This window comes from Nipponia nippon, unplaced genomic scaffold (assembly GCF_047370975.1).
Source record: "Nipponia nippon isolate SJK-2023a ecotype South Korea unplaced genomic scaffold, ASM4737097v1 scaffold_3, whole genome shotgun sequence".
In the NCBI taxonomy this organism is placed as follows: domain Eukaryota; kingdom Metazoa; phylum Chordata; class Aves; order Pelecaniformes; family Threskiornithidae; genus Nipponia; species Nipponia nippon.
Genome location: NW_028262347.1, coordinates 115,154,180 through 115,171,912, shown reverse-complemented (window position 1 = coordinate 115,171,912; position 17,733 = coordinate 115,154,180). Strand labels below are relative to the sequence as shown.

Below are 17,733 nucleotides of genomic sequence, written 5' to 3'. Positions count from 1 at the left end.
TGTTTTCCTTCCTTCTGGTGTATTACAATGCAATCATCACCAAAAACAAATAGATCAACCTAGGATATAAAGACGACTTTTTTTTTTTTAAAATCTGATCAATAGCTTTACAAACATCTATTTTGTTCTTTTCTGACAGACACCACCACCATGTTGGTCTACCAGAACTGCCACTTCACAGAGCAGCAGGAAAGTCATCTCAGTGTCACGCACCTTCTCTTCATACCACACTGACCACATCCTTCCAAAACTGGTATGTGTCTAAAAGGGTCACAGTCAACAGTTAAATCTGCTACACTGCATTTTCTTTTAGAAAATGATGGGGTGTTGCTTACGAATCTGTTTTTTGGGAGGCTTGTTAAAGGATTAAAAAGTATTGTTTTAGTTACGCCTTGCAGCAGATGAGAAGCAGAATACTGGTTTCTTGTTTAAATGCAAGCTATGACTCATCCTGGGCAGAGATAAACTGAAACACATACCCATTAAATCAAAAAACACAAACAATTTTCCAACACGAGGATTAATGACAGATAATAACTATAAATTAACTTTAATCTTTTATAAATCAAACAAAGCCCCTTACATAAATGTCACTGCAATCTTTTCAGATGAAAAAACCAAATCAAAGCAGAAAGAGAAGTCACTTAAATATTACAGTTAATATTCAGTACCAAATCAAACAGCTCCTTAGCAGAACCACTGGAGTGTTCATGAAATATTTCAAGACTAAGAAAAGGAGTGGAGCTTAAAACATCACTTTAATTTTTTTATTATATTTTTAGTTACTTTTCAACATCAAAGGGGTACAAGATTCTTAATCCTGATACACTGAAACATCACCAGCTCTGCAATATTGAGTCCAAGCTAAATCGTGTATTTAAAAAGGAGAAGGAGAGCATTTTGTTTTTCTACTACTCTCTTGCTACTGCTTGAAAGAAACTCTGTGTAATTTCTGAATGGGTTAAAACAAAATTTAACTGAACATAAGAAGGCTGCTGTTCGCAGACAAGAAGAAAAAAACCAGAGTCAGAGACCTAATAGTGGACAATTTTGAAAATTATAGTGTGTGTCAATAATGCAGATAACAGTGAGATTCAAAGGAATAATCTCAAATAATAGGGAAAATGAGCACCTGCCAGCCACAAAGCCATTAGTATCAGGGCTTTTATCTTTGCAACAGTTAAGTCTGGAGACACTGACAAACTTAACGACATAGCAAATAAAACATGGTGAAAATCTAACCAGGAAGCAATCCCCTTCACTCAGAAAACACTGCTGTGCAGTTTGAAAATAAATGCTTCCAGTATGAAACTCACTGTCCCCATCATTGGTAACAAACACTGCAAACCCAGCGGGGCCACTACAGGGTCTAGCTGGGTTTGCAGATGTGCGTAGCTGATCAGGCCATAGCATCTGCATTAAGGGACGGACAATCCCAAACCAGAAGCAGCAGGCTCCTGACCAAAGATCCCAGATATAGGAGTTTGCCTGTACAGACCACCCAATGTGATCAAACGTGTGTTCTTCCCAGAAAGATGAAAACCAAGGGCTTGTAAAATCACACCTGGGACACAGATCTGGAATACAGTGCCTCAGGAATGGAAAGCCCCGAAGGAAAGACCTTGCTGAGAAGGGCTGACGGTTAGGAGTCTTCAACCTGGAACAGGTGGGTAGTAGGGAGCATAACTGAGACAGGAGGCGAGGAAGAGAGAGAGATGGTATTACACCAACTGGGAATGGGAAGACAAATTCTGTAGCAAGCAAACAGCTCGTCAACATTCTGGAAAAGGTGGCATAAGGGGAAGCACAGGTAATAATACTTCTCTCACTAGTAACATATACAACAAAGTGCTGGACAGTAGTCAATCCTCAGGATATCCTCACACCCTGGCCAGTACTACTGGCCTCAGTTAAAGACAGGGAATCAAGGCAGAAACTTCCTCAACTCACACAAATAGTTGGTATCAGGCATATCCTAAACCCATCAATACTTGCCAGTCCTTAGCTGGACAATAAGTATGTACTGCTAGCTGCGGAGATCTCACCCACAGAGGTTTTGAAGCTCCACTGCCTGCCCCACAAGCTTGAGGGTAGAAAAAGATGGTCACACATCCACGCAAACTTGGCCAACGTGAAAAGACCAGGTTGGTACAGGGAAAGATGGAGACAGCTCTGCTCTAAAGCTGTACTGAGGGCGAGCAGCATTTGCAGAAACAATTAGATATGCAAATAAGCACATTGAAAATTAGTGACGGTCTACTGTTGTCATGGAGAAAAAAGCACCCTCCGTTCTGGGTCAGACCCAAGCACTGCATTTTCTTTCCCTCATTGGTAAGTAAAACTGTAAAGAGCACTGGAAAACCCAGGAGCAAACACTTCTCAACACAGCTGAACCTGGGACTGGAAAGGTTAAAACTTGGAGGGGTCAAGAAAGCAACATAACCCAAATAAAAAACCTCTCTGCATCACTCCAGAAAGGCAGGGCCAGGACAACTCTCTAGATCCTCAAAGCTACCGGGAGGTAGAAGCACAGCCTGGAAGAAAACATGCACACCATGCAAAGGCCAAGCTGTTTCCCAGCACTGCTGCTGCCGGGGAAGGCAGATGTGGGGGAAACAGAGGGCAACGTGATGCACAAGGTGCTCAGCTCCAATTCCCTTGAAGCTACATGGGAAGATCTTGTCTGAATGGAAATACACACTTGGCTTGAAGCCTCCATGTATCTTTGGCCATCCTTACAGCGCTCCAATCCCCTGTTAAATGATGGCTGCTAAGAAGGAAGAGGAGGCAATCAAACTATTTAGACTCAGCTTTCCCACCCTGGAGGTTTCTTCATAGGAGCAGCTGGCCAGAGCACTGCCTTTGTTCCAGCAGCCACAAAAAACACAGATGCCCCCCCCTCAGCCCTCCTAAAATCCCACAGAAGAGCCAAGATAAGTTTATAATGGAAACCCTGACACAACCTTAACTATAGCATCCTGAATGGAAGGTGATAATCTGATCTGTGTGTGAACTAGCTCCCCTTGTCTCAATGGTATTTATCTTACTTTAACTCCTGTTACAAAAGGGTTGAGTCATATAGCAGAGCTAGCCAAGTAACAAAATGGCAAGGCTTGCTAAAACTTCAGATTCAAGGATAAACAGGTACAATCCTAAAACAGGTTAGAAGAGAGAGTCTCCACAGGAGCACTGGTAGCCAGACCGCTGAGCCTCTGGACAATGGTATTTGCTTCTGCGCCGCAGAGATTATCACAGCCCAGCGGAGGGGTGGGAGGGAGAGGGTGTAGAGCACAGGGCTCTGCTCTTCTTTTCATGGTAACACGTATTACCCAGGGCCCAAGAAACCTGATCCCGTAGCAACCTCATGTATGGAAAGTGCCCCAATCAGATTTCACTGTGTCAGGAGAAGAACAGTATTTACTCTGCATACAGATTAGTCAAAAAACTGGGTCACTTCTTGCCTTTTCAGAGAGGGGGGAAAAAACAGCCAAAACCAAGGCTTCTTTTTCAGATCTTTTTGTGTCTCCCCCCTCCAACTTTTAAAACTACGTGATGCAGTGTGGTCATTCACAGCTGTCTAAGCTGATCAAACGGCACCTGCATGTGTAAGGTTAAAGCACATTACACTCACTAGGCTTGCATTTCTTAGAATTCAGCTCATTAGCTACTTACCGGTTCTTTTCCAGTTCGTTGTGCGTAGACCTGGAAGATAAACAAAAATTTGGATTAGCCACCTTTGACCTCTCAGCACCAAAGTTCAATCGCTGCAAGCTGTACACATCCCCAGCGGCATATCTCAGCGTAAAGCCAACCAACTACATCCATTAAAATCTATAGCCATAACCTCAGCCTCCCTGCTGACAAGAGATCCCTCCCTTCCTAAGTCTGTATTTACCTCCTACGTGCAAAGCTGGTACTCTTACTGGTGCTACAGAAAATGTTCCCTAGAGACTTAAACGCACACAAAATCCCAAAGAGAGGCAATGATTAAAACAGGGGACCAGAGTCAGCCATTTCGAGGCTACTTCTGGCTCTGTCACCAACTCAGTACAGGGCTGCAGTTACGTTTCTTTGTGCTTTAGTTTCTCCATCCACCCTGTAAAAATATTGCTATCATCTGCTAACACAGGAGCTCGTGGAGTATTAATTTATGCACATTGAATACATGGGAACCTTCCAGCAGAATGGGCTCTGTAAGGACAACCCCTGGAGCCCTTCAGCAGTCACATGCTAGATTTAGCAAACTTAGTAGAACTCCAGATATGGCCAGCATTTGGGCACGAAATGGGATGGCCAGTACTGCCATGTTTGCAAACATCAGCGGCGCTGAGCAGCACTTTTAGGATGCCTGGAAACCCCTCGGGGATTGAAACAGCACTGCCACAGCACTAGCTTGCAGCGAAGCAAGTGACCCATGAAGTGGCACTGTGACCACTCGACAAAGGAGAGGGCTTTGTCTTTATACCTGCCCGCCACACCAAGCACGCTGCCAGCACTCCCTCATTTAGAGCTCGCAGCTTGAAAATGAGACCAACTAGAAACAAAAGGGAAACAGGCAAGTTCATTCTCCTTGTCTCCGTGATGACAGCACAAGTGGCAAAAAGAGCTTAAATCCTTTCAGGATTTCTAATCTAACGATGTTACTAGTAACCCAGGTAAGGCTGTTGAGGATTATTTAAAAAGGATAGCCATTTATCCAACATTTCTCTTTAATAGAAGGTCACCTTAAAATAAGAATAAAAGGAGCCCAAGAGCTTAATAAAAAGGATCTATTTTCTGTAATTTGGCATCACATTTCTTCCGGAGCTCTGAGAAGATTATCCTCTATCCCCCATCTGGAGAATCCCACAGAGAATTCTACAATTAGGGAACTGAATGGAGGATGTGCTCCAAGGGAAACCCTGTCATAATTAAATGCTTCTCCAAAAAAGGGGAGGAGGAGAGCTTAACAGGTGTTAGAACCTCATCGAAGATGACGAATAAACCGCGGACATCTGCAAAAAAACAAGGTAAATGAGTCTTAGCTAGCCGTGGCCGAGAGCTGCGGTGGCCAGAGGAAAAACAAAACTTTACCGTATGTCTGTGCAAGGCACCCTGCACAGCAGGATACGGGATACCCTAAAGGCAAGGCACACTATAGCCAAACTCCTGAAGTGGAGGAAACTCCCAAAGCAAATCCTTCCCTCCTGAAAAGAGAGGATCCCTAAAATCTGGTTGCCAGGAATCAGAGACACGAACATAATATTTAGTCCAGAAAATCTCCCAAATCAAACCCACATCCCCCGTGGAGTCTAAACCAGCAAAATCCATTTGTCCAAGCAACTCGGATGCAAATTAACCCACCAGGGCTGAGCTGAGGCCCTTTAAAACCACTGCCCGTATGTTCTCTGGAACATGCTTATTGTTCTTATTTACTGTATGTTCCTGCAGGAGACTTTGCACTCTTCTTGGCTATGACATTAGCAGTTATAAAACCAGAGATATGCAATGGCTTGAATTCCTATATTATATCGAGCCAATTATCAAGGCCAGCACTGAAAGAACAAAGTTTGGCCCACTGCTGTGAACAAAATTAAAACAGCAGGTTCTCCCTACTCCTCTCACACAGGAGACTCTTTATTACCTATCTGCCTTCTGATGAACAAGACAACCGAGAGGGGTCACAGGCTTTTCACCAAGTCAGGAAATTTATGCTGTGACTTTTATCCATATCGGTTGCAAGGAAAAAAACAAACCCCAACCCCCCCCCCCCCCACTTTCCCACTGAGGCTGAATGCAAAGGAAAGAATCTCAGCAATGCTGAATGAATCCTGTGGGGATGTTACTTCTCTTACCTGCCTATGCTTTGCTTAGTCTTACTGGGGACATTTGGAAAAGTTTTAATTTTTCCTTTAATTTAAATTTAGGAAAAAAACCCCAGCACCCCACTACCACCACTCACTAAGTCTTATTTTCTGTGCCAGTTTCCCTTTGCTTGGACAACAGATACAGAAAAAACCCCTCTCTCTCCTGTTCATAATTCATTTCATTTTCTGTAGCTCTTGATCTAGAGATTAATTTTCTCCCCTCGTCTCTGGGTTGCACATGTTACTAAGATTTATTTGGAGTTAAACAAGGACAGTGCTGTCAGTGAAGTAGAAAAATGTACAGGAACCTCTACATTCAGAAAAAAAAAATCTTTTCAATAGGTACAGAAACAAATGTAACTGGACCTCTTTAACAGAGCTGGTCTTATCATCAACTGAGAACCTAGAGAGTATCACCAGACTGAAATCAAAGCTCCATCCCTGTATGCCATTGCCAGCTTTTTGATGGGTACAGGGTGAACACCACAGGTCTTTCAGGGTTACTTGTAACAAGGTCTTTCAGGGTTACTTGTAACACTGCATTTACAACAGCACAACAGCAAGGAACTGGTGCACTCAGTGCGATGTTGCGTTGCTGCCGTTGACAGTCAGTCGCAGCCCATGTCACCCAGTGAAATAAGGACGCAAACCAGAGGAGCTCACATCCCCGCTGTCAGGTGGACAGGGCAAGCAGGACCTTGCCTGCACCTACAATGCTGAAACCACGGCCATGCAGGTACGGACATGCTCAGAGAGGAAAACAACAGCCCGAGCACACTCACCGCCACTGCTCAAAACCTCAGCTGCAATTGAAAAGTAGCTCAAGCACAACATCTGCAGGGCTCTCATTCAGAAGTCAGGTTTCTACAGCAGTCAGCTCTTTAACAGTAAATTTAAAACATCCAAACTGATAACTACCCCTAAAAACTGAAGAAATGTTATATAAGGATGAGGATCCTGCTAACTACATTTTGAAAACAGCTTGGGAAAAGATCAATAAAGAGTTTTAGAAGCTTAACATAAAGGAGCCAAGCAAACAACAGCAAAAAACAGCAGTGCAGTCCCCATCACGATTTTAAACAACAAGAAGCTGGAAGAGGAGAAACTATTTATCCCTCTTTACCCCAGATACCTGAAACTGCATACAAAATAGGAAGAAACAGTGAAGCAGCAATTGTCAGTCTCTCTAAGGTCAGATGCAACAACCTTTTTCTGCCAGTTACTGTGATTCTGCCTTGCTATTCCAACACTGTAACAGGGTGTTGCTGAAACATTAAGCTACACTGAATTCCCCCAGTGAAGGAGACATTGTAAATAATGTATTACTTTATCCCATTTTCTTTATTTAAATAAAATCCCTCCAACCACAGTAGAGGCAGCCAAACTTTCCCTGAGCACAGGTAAGCCAACAAAACAAACTGCATCAGGGAGGAACAAGCTCTAAAGAGCACTGAATTCATTTGTCATTGGGTTTTTTACTGTAATTAAAATCACAAAGCTGCCACATGACATTAAACACAGCTGACCTTTCTGGTTTACACATTTAATATTGATAAATAGCCCAACGAATGCATTTGCAGCATAGCTGCATTTTGGTTTGACTTCTTAGTGAGGTAAGTATTTTCTACTGGGAAAACTCAGCAATCGAGAGTCCTTGTCCTACACGATACACAGGTGGCATTTAGACCCAACGACCCTCTCATTTCCTTGTACCTGGTCACCCTCCTGTCTGTATCTGGCACCAGCTCCCGGATCCCAGGACTCCAAGAGCTCCATCTCCCTCACAACAGAGACACCGGTGGCTCAGGAGGTGCTGCTGGCCATCCATACTGTCAGGTAAGGGAGCAGGGTGGAATAAAAATCACCTCTGCAAATACATGCCAACACAGAGCCAGTACTTCTCCAAATTCACTCACCCCACTCTGCTTTAGCAAGAGATTAATCAGGAAAGAAATATTCCATCAGCTTGTGCAAACTAAGGCACGGTTACCTGAATCACATTTAGCAAAAGAGCAAGAACATCCATCCACAGCCCAGGCCAACCATTTTCTGTCTTACTTCACTCTGCCCAGGTTCAGCCACCTCTGCTGCTTATGCATCATCACACCAGACACAATCTCATTCTTCTTCATTTTACAGACCTTTCCCACCTTCCGGCTCTGCTGACACCCATTCACTTGGCCACCAAATTCCCCTGCAGGAAATACCTTCTTCCATTCCCCAAGCCAAGATCAACCACCCTTCTGGAACCAGTGAACTACATTACTGCTTTCTCTTTTATGCAAGTTTTCTCAGAAACTACTCCTATTGGAAACAGCCAAATGACAAAACAAAACAAACAAAAAGGAACCATGATCAACAACTTTTTTCCATTTTAAATCCACCTGTGTCCACAAAACAAAGCTTACTGGCTGAAGAACCCCACTGTTTTGCCAGGGTTTCAAGCAGCAGTGGATCAACACTGTAAGGAGTTTATGAAACCAACTGCACAAGCCATAGTCTGGGAAGCCTACAGATAAGCTCCGCTAGCAGCAACGGGTGAGGCTTTCAGCCCAATGGTAAGACAAATGATAGCTGTGCAAGCGTCAAATCTTCCTCCCCAGATGGAGATGCTCAAGGGCTGAGTTTCTAAGGGAGCTGTGAACCCACCCCACCTCTGGGAGGCCCATGAGCCTGGCTCTCGGAGGGCTGCACAGGACCCTCAGAGAGGGCTTATAGTACTCAACGCTGCCAAGAGCTCCTACAGTGAGGAGCAGGATGCAGCTGAACAGAAGATGGCATAGCCGGAGCAGAAGTCCTGCTGCCATCCTTATGCCCTTTGCAAGTACCAGCCTCAAGTCCAACAAGAGTCTCATCTCAGCCTTGCATATCAGCAAATCTAAAAAGCCATTTCCTTCCAAGCAGTACTAGAGACAGAAGTTATCTTTGCCATTACTATCCCATGATCCCCCTACACTGTCTGGCCTTGAGGTCCAGAATAAATGCTTCTTCATGAGGAGCTGAAGTGAGGAGACAGAACAGACTGTTTCACCTTCTCACCGACATCAGTGGAGATGTACCAGATTAACCTGGCCCCAAACTCTGGCTAGTTTTTCTGTCACTCTTAGATGGACGTGGTATCAGATTCCTCCCAAGGCTCTGATCAAAGCTGTTTTCCCAGGATCAAGCCGGACCCTTTCCAAAGTTCACATTCTCTGTCTCCAACAGAGAAGGGGTGCAGCCGTACTGGCATCTGTTCGTGTTTATTCATCTTTGGAAAAGGAGGAATGGCCCCACAGCCAGTTTTCAGCTCAACAAGGGGAAAAGAGCTCCTTCGTGTGGTTTGCAACTGCATAAAGTCACCTACCCCTGGGTTTCTATGCAGTATCCTGAAAGCCTCCTGCAACACTCAAGTCAAAAACAACTTTAAAAGGTACACTGCACACATCCCTTGAAGAAGTAAATGTCTTCCAAGCCACCTACAGTATTTATGCAGCCCCTCTCAGTTTGGTACCTGCTCCTCAAAATCTTTATTTGTTTGTAACACTTCGGAAATTAACTCTTCCCTAACACTTCTTATGCAGGGGGGACAACACCAACAAACAGAAAAGCTAAATGATTTTCCCAAGGTCACACAAGAACCCTGTGGCAGAGCAGGGTACTTAACCTGGGTTCCCTGAGCCCCAGGATAAGGCTTGCATCATTTGGTTGCTGTTCTCAGGCATCCCAGAGAGACATCTAACAGGGACATTTGTGCCATCTGATTCTTGGGTCAAAGACAAAAAATGACATAATCATTGTAAGCTGCAAGTGGGAAAGTGGAAAAAACAAAAACCACCAACAACAACCCAAACCTAAACCAGCCCTCATGTCTCCCCCACCGGCTGCCAAGTGAGCCAACCCTACTCTCAGACACCACCGTATGAGGTGCCAGAGAAGAATCTAAAATGGGAGCCAAGAGCAAAGTAATATTAGTCTACCGATAAAACTCATCCAATACACACATCAGGCATAACCCTCAGGTGCAGCCGCAGTCCCAAACAAAGCACGCTGTTCTGCTGGTGCATGTTCTGCTTTTTCAGCACAAGGGAGGAAAGAGCAGGAAGACAGCTCGTCCCTGCTGAGCACAAGTCCCTTCCAGTCCCAGAGCTGAGCTCCCCAAAAACAGAGCAACACCCCGATAAGCAGCACAAGGTGGCACTCTGCAGGGGAAAGGTTTTCCAAGCCAGGCCACACAACAGCAAGAATGTTGTTTTGTATTCACTGCTGCAAACTGGGGCCAGCAAAGAAGTCCCCAGCTGGCTTCCCTCCCTACCATACAGGCTGGGAGCAAGTGTGCTGGTATGGGCCTTCTCCTGTACCACCCGAGACCCTACGTACAGAGGCCGCTTCTAGCCCCAAGTGCTAAGAGAAAACTGCCCCATCTCACACGCTCCCTCACGCAGGGCCCTGCATGGCCAAGAGGAACTGGGTTTGCTGAACAAGCAGCTATTCAATATTTTGTTTTCTCCTCATTGTTCAACGTGTGGCCTCAAGCCAAGCCCTGCTCTGAATACAGAACCGGTGGTTTCCTTACAGGCTTTTCGACAGGCTCATCGAGAGCAGAGGCTAGGCAGTTCACAAGCACATTTATTGTCAAGCATCCTCGCTTTCCAAATTGGAAGCTAAGGAACAGGGAAATCAGAGTTGCAGCTTCTCATCCCTCCGGATGCCTCTATGAAGACCCCCAAGGGCCTGGTTTTCTGGGCCACTTTACGCGTTCAAAGCACAACTCCCGCTGATGCCCCTTGCGGCTGTGCATCATCAGCGCTTCCACAGCTCAGATCCCAGGTTCACACCTTGGAAAATCACAAGGTGAGGAACAGACTATTTGGGCATCTCCTATGACAAGCCAGGCTGAAAGGAACTTGCTGAATGTACACAGCGCTGCTGACAGGGGCCAGGAGTGAAGCGAGTTCTCCCATGTGCTGTTCACCGTGCCATTCATCTGCCTTCTAATTTCTGTGACAAGTGAGCAAAGGTCCTACCGAAACCACCTCCTTCCCTTCCCACCCCACAGTTAACCACATCAGAAGGGGCTGGTGCACACAGATCAGACACAAAGGCTGATGCACGTTCATTTTGGGAGGTATCTTTCTTAGCCATTTCAGTAGAGAAACCCCCCAGCCCACCTCCTTTGGACATACAGCAGTTGACATCTTCTATAATGATTTAGAACTTGGCCAAATTCAGATAGATTCTCACAGGTCAGGAAAAAGTATATTCCTTGCCTTCCCCAAGGCAAGATTCCTGTCTATGATCCATGATGCAAGGGAGTTTGAGCTTCTTGTAGACAGATTCTTGACTTTTTTTTTTTTTTAAATACATCAACAAACCCATGCTTTTCAGGGCCTGGTGAGGAGAAACATCATGCGGCTTCACCATGGCACCTCCAAGTTCCCCCATGAACAGAGAAGAGCACGGCACAGAACGAGGACAGCAATATACAGACACTTCCTCACACCAATGTCAGGTGTTCACTGTTCCCCAGGTCTCTCCCAAGTGCTACCTGTGAAGGACAATCTCCCTATGCTATCATCATAAACAGATTATTTGAAGCAAAATGAATTATTTAAGTAGAATGAGGTACAGACTTCATCCATCCCCTGCTAACACCTTAATATCTCCGTTAACAAAATTTTCTCTGTTGAATATTCAAGTGTATCGCAGAGCGGGGTAAGGCCTGACACTGCAGAAAGCTCTATGCGGTCCCTGCCCCGCTGACTTCCAGCAGGCTCCCTGAGTCTCACTGCATGGTCAGGGACTCAGTCTCTTCCAAGGCCACACCAGAACCAGTACTGTAGTTGCAAGTACTTGCACGGCAGAGAGATCACAGTGATTCACAGAAAGAGAATAAAGACACAGGAGGAAATTTTCAAATCTACCTAGAAAACTTAGGATCCTAAGTCTCATCTTCTTTCAAACAGCCACAAACTCCAAAACACCAATTCTGCTTCCTGAAAACAGGATTAGAAAAGTGTGGGCATTACCCCAATGTACAGATGGTGGGAACCACATAATGTACAGATGGTGGGACCCATGTAGGTCATCTGACCTGCCCAGATCTTGCAGCCTTTCGGCAGCAGACTCAGGAAACGATCCAAGGGCCCAGCATGCCAGCCCTTTGCCCTATACCACACTTCTTCCCACACATAACATTACCCTTTCAAGGAAGATGGTCATATCCAGAAATAGCCTCAGCAATGTCATCTGCAGAGGAACAGTCTGCTTGGAGAACATGTACTTCTCTGCAACACCCATCTTCTGACCTAAAGAAACTGCCTTCAGATGCACTGGGGAAAATGAGGCTTTTTGAGTAAACGCCACCTGACTGAAACACACTTTGTTTGAAAAGAAACTGATGGCATTTGTATGGCTGTGGGCCAGGCCAGGCTTTCTTCACTTCTATTTAGACTTGTTAGTTATCTCTCATGTTACAACTATATTGCTGCAATACTGTGCCTGGAGGTGAAGGGAGAGGAAATAAGACTTGAAAACAGGAAAATACATTAACACTACTGTTAGCTACACATTCTGTTAGGGAAACTGAGGCACAAAGACTTACATGGGCTGTAAGAAAACCGGGAAGAGAACCCAGATGTCCTGATGTCTGGGGTTGTATTCTGTCAACAGGGACATACTCATCTATCATCTGGGAGATCCATGAAAAAGGAAGGCTGAGAAAAACGTAAGAGCTCTGATTTCTTCTGTTCTTACAGTTCTGGCTCACAAGCAGCAGCAACTAACATGAAGGTAATGAGGTGGCTACCTCCCACTGCTCCCAGATGGCCAAGCTACTTGTGAAGCAGTTCGTGAACTGCTGTGGTTTGTAGCCTAACTGTTAAAGGCAAACCAGAACTGCTGCCATGTTACCTTACCATATCTATACATTGCTTTACGGCTGCCCAAGCACTTGGGCAATTAAGACCAGAGTAACAGTCTCAAGAGCAATCCCAATGTCATTTGTCCCTTCCCATAACTTCTCCCTTCTTGATGGTGTTACAGATGGAAGGAGATAAACAAGAAGTGTTCAGAAAATAATCGACTTATTTATGCAGAGGAACTTTAATCAAAACTGAAGCAAAAGAATTGCCACATGCCTGCTTGTCACAGAGCAAGCAGCAAAGTATAAACAAGTAATTAAGATAATGTTGGAAATCATCTAGGCTACTTCAAACTGGATTCATAAAGCAACAGAACTGAAGTGAAATCACTTTCATATCAGAGAATGGAAGTACAGTAGGGAGCACAGAAATGAGAGATGGGAATATATCCAGCAGGATGGAAAAAGCAGGCCTGTTCCCTCTGAGCTGATCAACAAGGCAGTGTCTCATAGAGAAGAGATCCAGGCAAAGGCCAGCCAAGTGCACAGCCCCAGAGACCCACAGCCTCTGATCAAGAGAGCCCAAAATAGTCAACAAAAACAAATCCTATCTTTGTTGGTTCAAAGGGGGTAGGGGGTAGGAGCCAACACTCTCAAGAGGAGAACAAACAGAAGCCAGTCCTTGAATTTGGGCAGAAGTTTGTCAGGAGGGTTCAGGAGATGATCAACAGCAGGAACTCCAACAAGCAAGACAATAAATTCAGTGGCATGACGTGGACTGGTCTGTTTTGGTCAGAAAGAGAAATGGATTTGAACGCTCAACCAGGAGCGAGAAAGGAAAAGGTCAGTCTTACCTACAAACAGGGGAGCAGATGGAAACAATGCTACAGGTGACAACCAATTCACTGTCAAGCAAAGGATCAGGTCAGGTTAAACAAAAGCACAAAGGATAAATCTCTGCATGTGTTGTGGATGAGGCATTACGCAGAAAAGATACAAAAAGGGTACAAATGTGGCAAGAGGGGAAAAAAAAAACCAAAACACCTGACAAACTAGGAATACTATTTAAACCAGGGAATTGACTGTACATGGAATATAACGGGAAGAGAAAGTGAGGGAATTCCAGGAACAGATGACCAGGTTTGGCCCAAATATCCTCCCTACCACCCCAGGGCACCAAATCCCTCTAGAAGCTGGGGCTAACAACCTTCACGTTTCAAAAGAGCCTAAGCACCAAAATCTGAAGTTTCTTGTCACTGCGCCAGCACCGCTATCAGTGATGCAAATCAGCCCAGAGCAGTTGCAGCACAGCCCTACCTGGGTAAAGTGCATGAGCCCTGACTAGCAGTTCCACTGCTGCAAAACAGCATGCTCCTGTAGAGGCTTCCCCCAAATCTGGGAGGACAAAGGGACCGTGAGCCTTCAGCCACAGAGAGTGACAATTCACAGCAGACAGATGCTGCAGCAGTGAATTATAGCTAAGTTGTAGATAACATCAACAACTGGGCCTGCTTCTAGTTGACACAAAGGCCTCTTCGCACAACTTGGACACTCTAAAGAGACCACAAATTACATTTTACACCTACTGAAGGTATCAAAGCATAAACTCAGTCCAGAATCATGGGTTTCTGCATAGCATCCCTGACACACAGATCTCCCTATGCATGGCTATATTACTAATACACGCAGGAAAGCAGGAACTGCAGCTCTGCAGGACAATCCTACTTGGAGGGCTATAAAATAAACAGGGTGACAAAGGGGAACACAGCGGGTTCCCCCATGGAAACTGCTATATCAGCCCTAGCGCTTCTGGAGGCCTCATTCCTTGCTGAAGAGCAGGGTTTACGCTTCCCGTGCCATTTGCTGGGTTCACCCTCGCTTTCTGTATTTTGCTTGGTAACCTGCCAGTTGCACTGCAAAGCCAAGCATCACTGAGAAGACACTGCATACAAAACCTCACCTACAAGGGGTATTTTTTTTTTGCCCAAATCGTTGGCAGGATCGCAGTTTCTGATGTAGATCAGCAGAGACAAGGAAAGGCACACAACTTGGTGCCAATAGGGTCAGAAACTCCAACATCACTACGACTTCCTTGTCGACCCTTGCAGACTGCACTGAGGCTAATTACATCAAATGGGCAGATGGGATGTGCCGAGGCTGAACTGGGCTATTTGAGTACAGCCCTACCTGCCAACCTGCTCTGACCAACTGCACTCCAGTACAAACCTACAGCAGATAGTGGGATTTTAATAAGGGATGATTCCATCTCTCGTGCACGTACCAGCAATCCATTTTCCCAGTCTAACGCTGAAACTGTCATTATGCTTTCTCAAAACAAAAGCCATGCTCCCATCTAACTATAGTCAACACTGTTGGCCAGTCCCTCTCCACATCTCTAACAGAGAAGCAATCCTTAACAGCTCAGCCTTGTCCAGTTTTCCTTTCTTGAAAAATTAACTAGCATATTCATGGGCACTCTCTACTGGAAGGCAAGTTTCCATCTCCAACTATTTCTAGACAAAATTTCAACAGCAGCATGAAGATTCCAGATAGCAATCACACTGTTTGTACATTATCAAAATGGGGCATAAATCAAAACACGGCACAGCAAATCTCATCCACTCTCTGTTTTACACATGTGGATTTGTACTATACAAAGCAAAGCCAAGTCCTGAGCCATGAATAGAGCTCCCTGGCACTACAAGGCTTGAGACAGAAAGCAGTCTCTATCCCCAGCATGTTACACAAGGGCCTGATTCTAACCCACCTACACACAGCGAGTCAAAACTCAACTCCCACTAGCTGTGGAGTAAGGTGCGATCCAGTGAGAGCGCAAGCGGCTAAAAAAACAACAGCCCCCAAACAAATAAACAAAGTATCATCCAGAAACAAATACCAACTGATAGAGGCCAGGAAGCAGCAAAGCCGTCAAGAAAAAGCCTCAGAGACCAGCTCCCTGGGATGTGAGGAAAGGGGTAGGGGCTTTGTGCAGAAAAGTAGAACAACACAGGCTGACACAGCGATCTACTTCAGGAATTTCTTACACAAGATAGGCAAACCACTCAGCCCCCTGCACCTCCTCTCCTCCAATAAAATCAGAATTACAGCACTGTCCTAACTCCAGAGGCTGTAGGAAGGACTGAAAATTGCCAGGTACTCAGTCATCAGCGCAATGCGGGGGCAATGTACCTCCTCTGACAGAAAAGATATATTATATTTAAAACTGTGCTTAAGCAAGTGTTCACCAACCCCCCTACTCCTCCCCTGCACAGCCAGGTACAGCTGCACAGCACTGCTGTTCTGGTAAATCAGGCTTTCTTGCACACCAGACAGCCAAGGTTGACTTGCAGCTACACACGCCACATCCTTTTAGCTTCTGCGCCCGTGTTTGTGAACCTGTGGCACATGAAGCCATCACCTGAGGCATATGAGGTACCTAATGCACACCTACCTGCCCTCCCAATCCTTGCTCAGGGATGCTGTGAGCAAATTAAGCTTAAAGCCAAGAGTACCTGAGGGTTTCAATAATGTAGCTGCCATCCCTACCCTCAAAAAACAGCTTTAAAGGTTATGAGAGTGGAGGGCTACAGAGAAGATTCGGCACAAAACCGGGTGACGGGATTTAGAACTGTGGAAAAAAAATTTCAAATGGGGCAGAGGAGAGCGCAACAACAGAAAAAAATGAGGAGCTGCACTGCTAGAATAGCCAGAAGGGCAAAGAAACCCAGACACCCAGATTTTCAAGACTCCATGTCCAAAATGCCTTACCATACACATTACAGCTGCCGATTCCAAGCTCTGCAGGCAACCTGCTACCGGACTGTAGATGTCTGAAAGGCCTTTGGGAAGCAGCCTCAGACACAAGGGAGGATAATGGGAAGAGAGGAAAATGAAAGGAAAAAGAAACTGGATGAAGATCAAACCCTCCCCCATGGAACTGAGCAATAGCCTCTTTGAGTGCCCTTAACAACATGGGCCTCCCGGGAGAGCTGAGGGCTCCTAGTGCTGCTGGGAGGGTGCTTGGCATTTCCCCAGGACCAGACCAAAAAAATAACAAGCTTTTCTACATGCCCTAGAATCTAAATAAAAACAAAACACAAATGACAATCTAATATTGTAACATAATTTCAGATTCTGTTATAAATCTTAACTTCATTAAACTGATTGTATTATGGGGGGGAAAAAAAAATCATTTAGCATCCCTGCTGTTTATTTTATTTCCTGCTGACACAACGATTTAAATTGATTAAAAAGTCTTCTCAATTATTTTCCAAAATGTATAAATATCAAACCAGTCTAATCCCAACTAACTATAATGAACCTTTCAAATCACTGGGTCTATTTAGAACTGCCTACGTAGGGTCCCTAAGAGCAGTTTCCAGTGACATCAAATGCAAGTTAATGTACCCACAGAACTGTACTCCCAGCATGGACTACTTCACTTCTCTAGCAAGTTTTTAGAACCCAGCTTCTGTCACAGAAATGTCTTCAGAAGGAACAAACATTAAATAAGTGATGCTGTATGTTACAACAAATCCCTGCTAATTTTTCATCCCAGTCCAAAAACCAGAAGATACTTTTGTCAAGAGCAAACTAAAAAAGAGGCAAAATTAAATTCTAATTTAATATGGGTTGGCTAATTGATTTGCTTGTTTTTTTGCTTTTAGCTATGTGTTAAATGGGATTTAAAAAAAAAAAAATTTCCCTGTTTATTATGAACTCCAGGTCATAATGACTGTGATTCTCCACATATTTTTGCAGGTGGTTAATTTTCAGCGCCTAAATACCCCTGACTAAAGCAAGACTGCATATTTTTAAATATATTCAGGTTTTAACTCACAGCATGCAACATTAGGTCTTTAAAACACCCATGCAAAACACTACACATACAGATAATGTCCTGAGGACTGCAGAGGGGAACCCCTCTGCAGCAATCTGCATGCTGTCGGTTGCACAACTGAGACAAAAGAAGGAAGAGAGAACCTGAGCCAAAACATCCTTTAAAAACGCATCATGTAAATTAGAAATAATGAATCAATGTTTTCC

General features: G+C 44.8%; 1 protein-coding gene across 11 annotated transcripts in view; it reads right to left on the bottom strand.

The window, feature by feature from the left end:
- MXI1 (MAX interactor 1, dimerization protein) overlaps positions 1-17,733 on the bottom strand; it is a 57,398-nt gene that overhangs the window by 25,830 nt on the left and 13,835 nt on the right. For 10 of the 11 annotated variants that reach the window (XM_087765823.1, XM_087765817.1, XM_087765818.1 and 7 more), the window contains exon 3: positions 3,673-3,702. In XM_087765823.1, the coding sequence (XP_087621949.1) occupies positions 3,673-3,702 (30 nt within the window). Of the gene's footprint in view, positions 1-3,672; positions 3,703-7,559; positions 7,638-17,733 lie in introns of those variants that run through there. The other variant, XM_087765828.1, reaches the window with a different exon arrangement.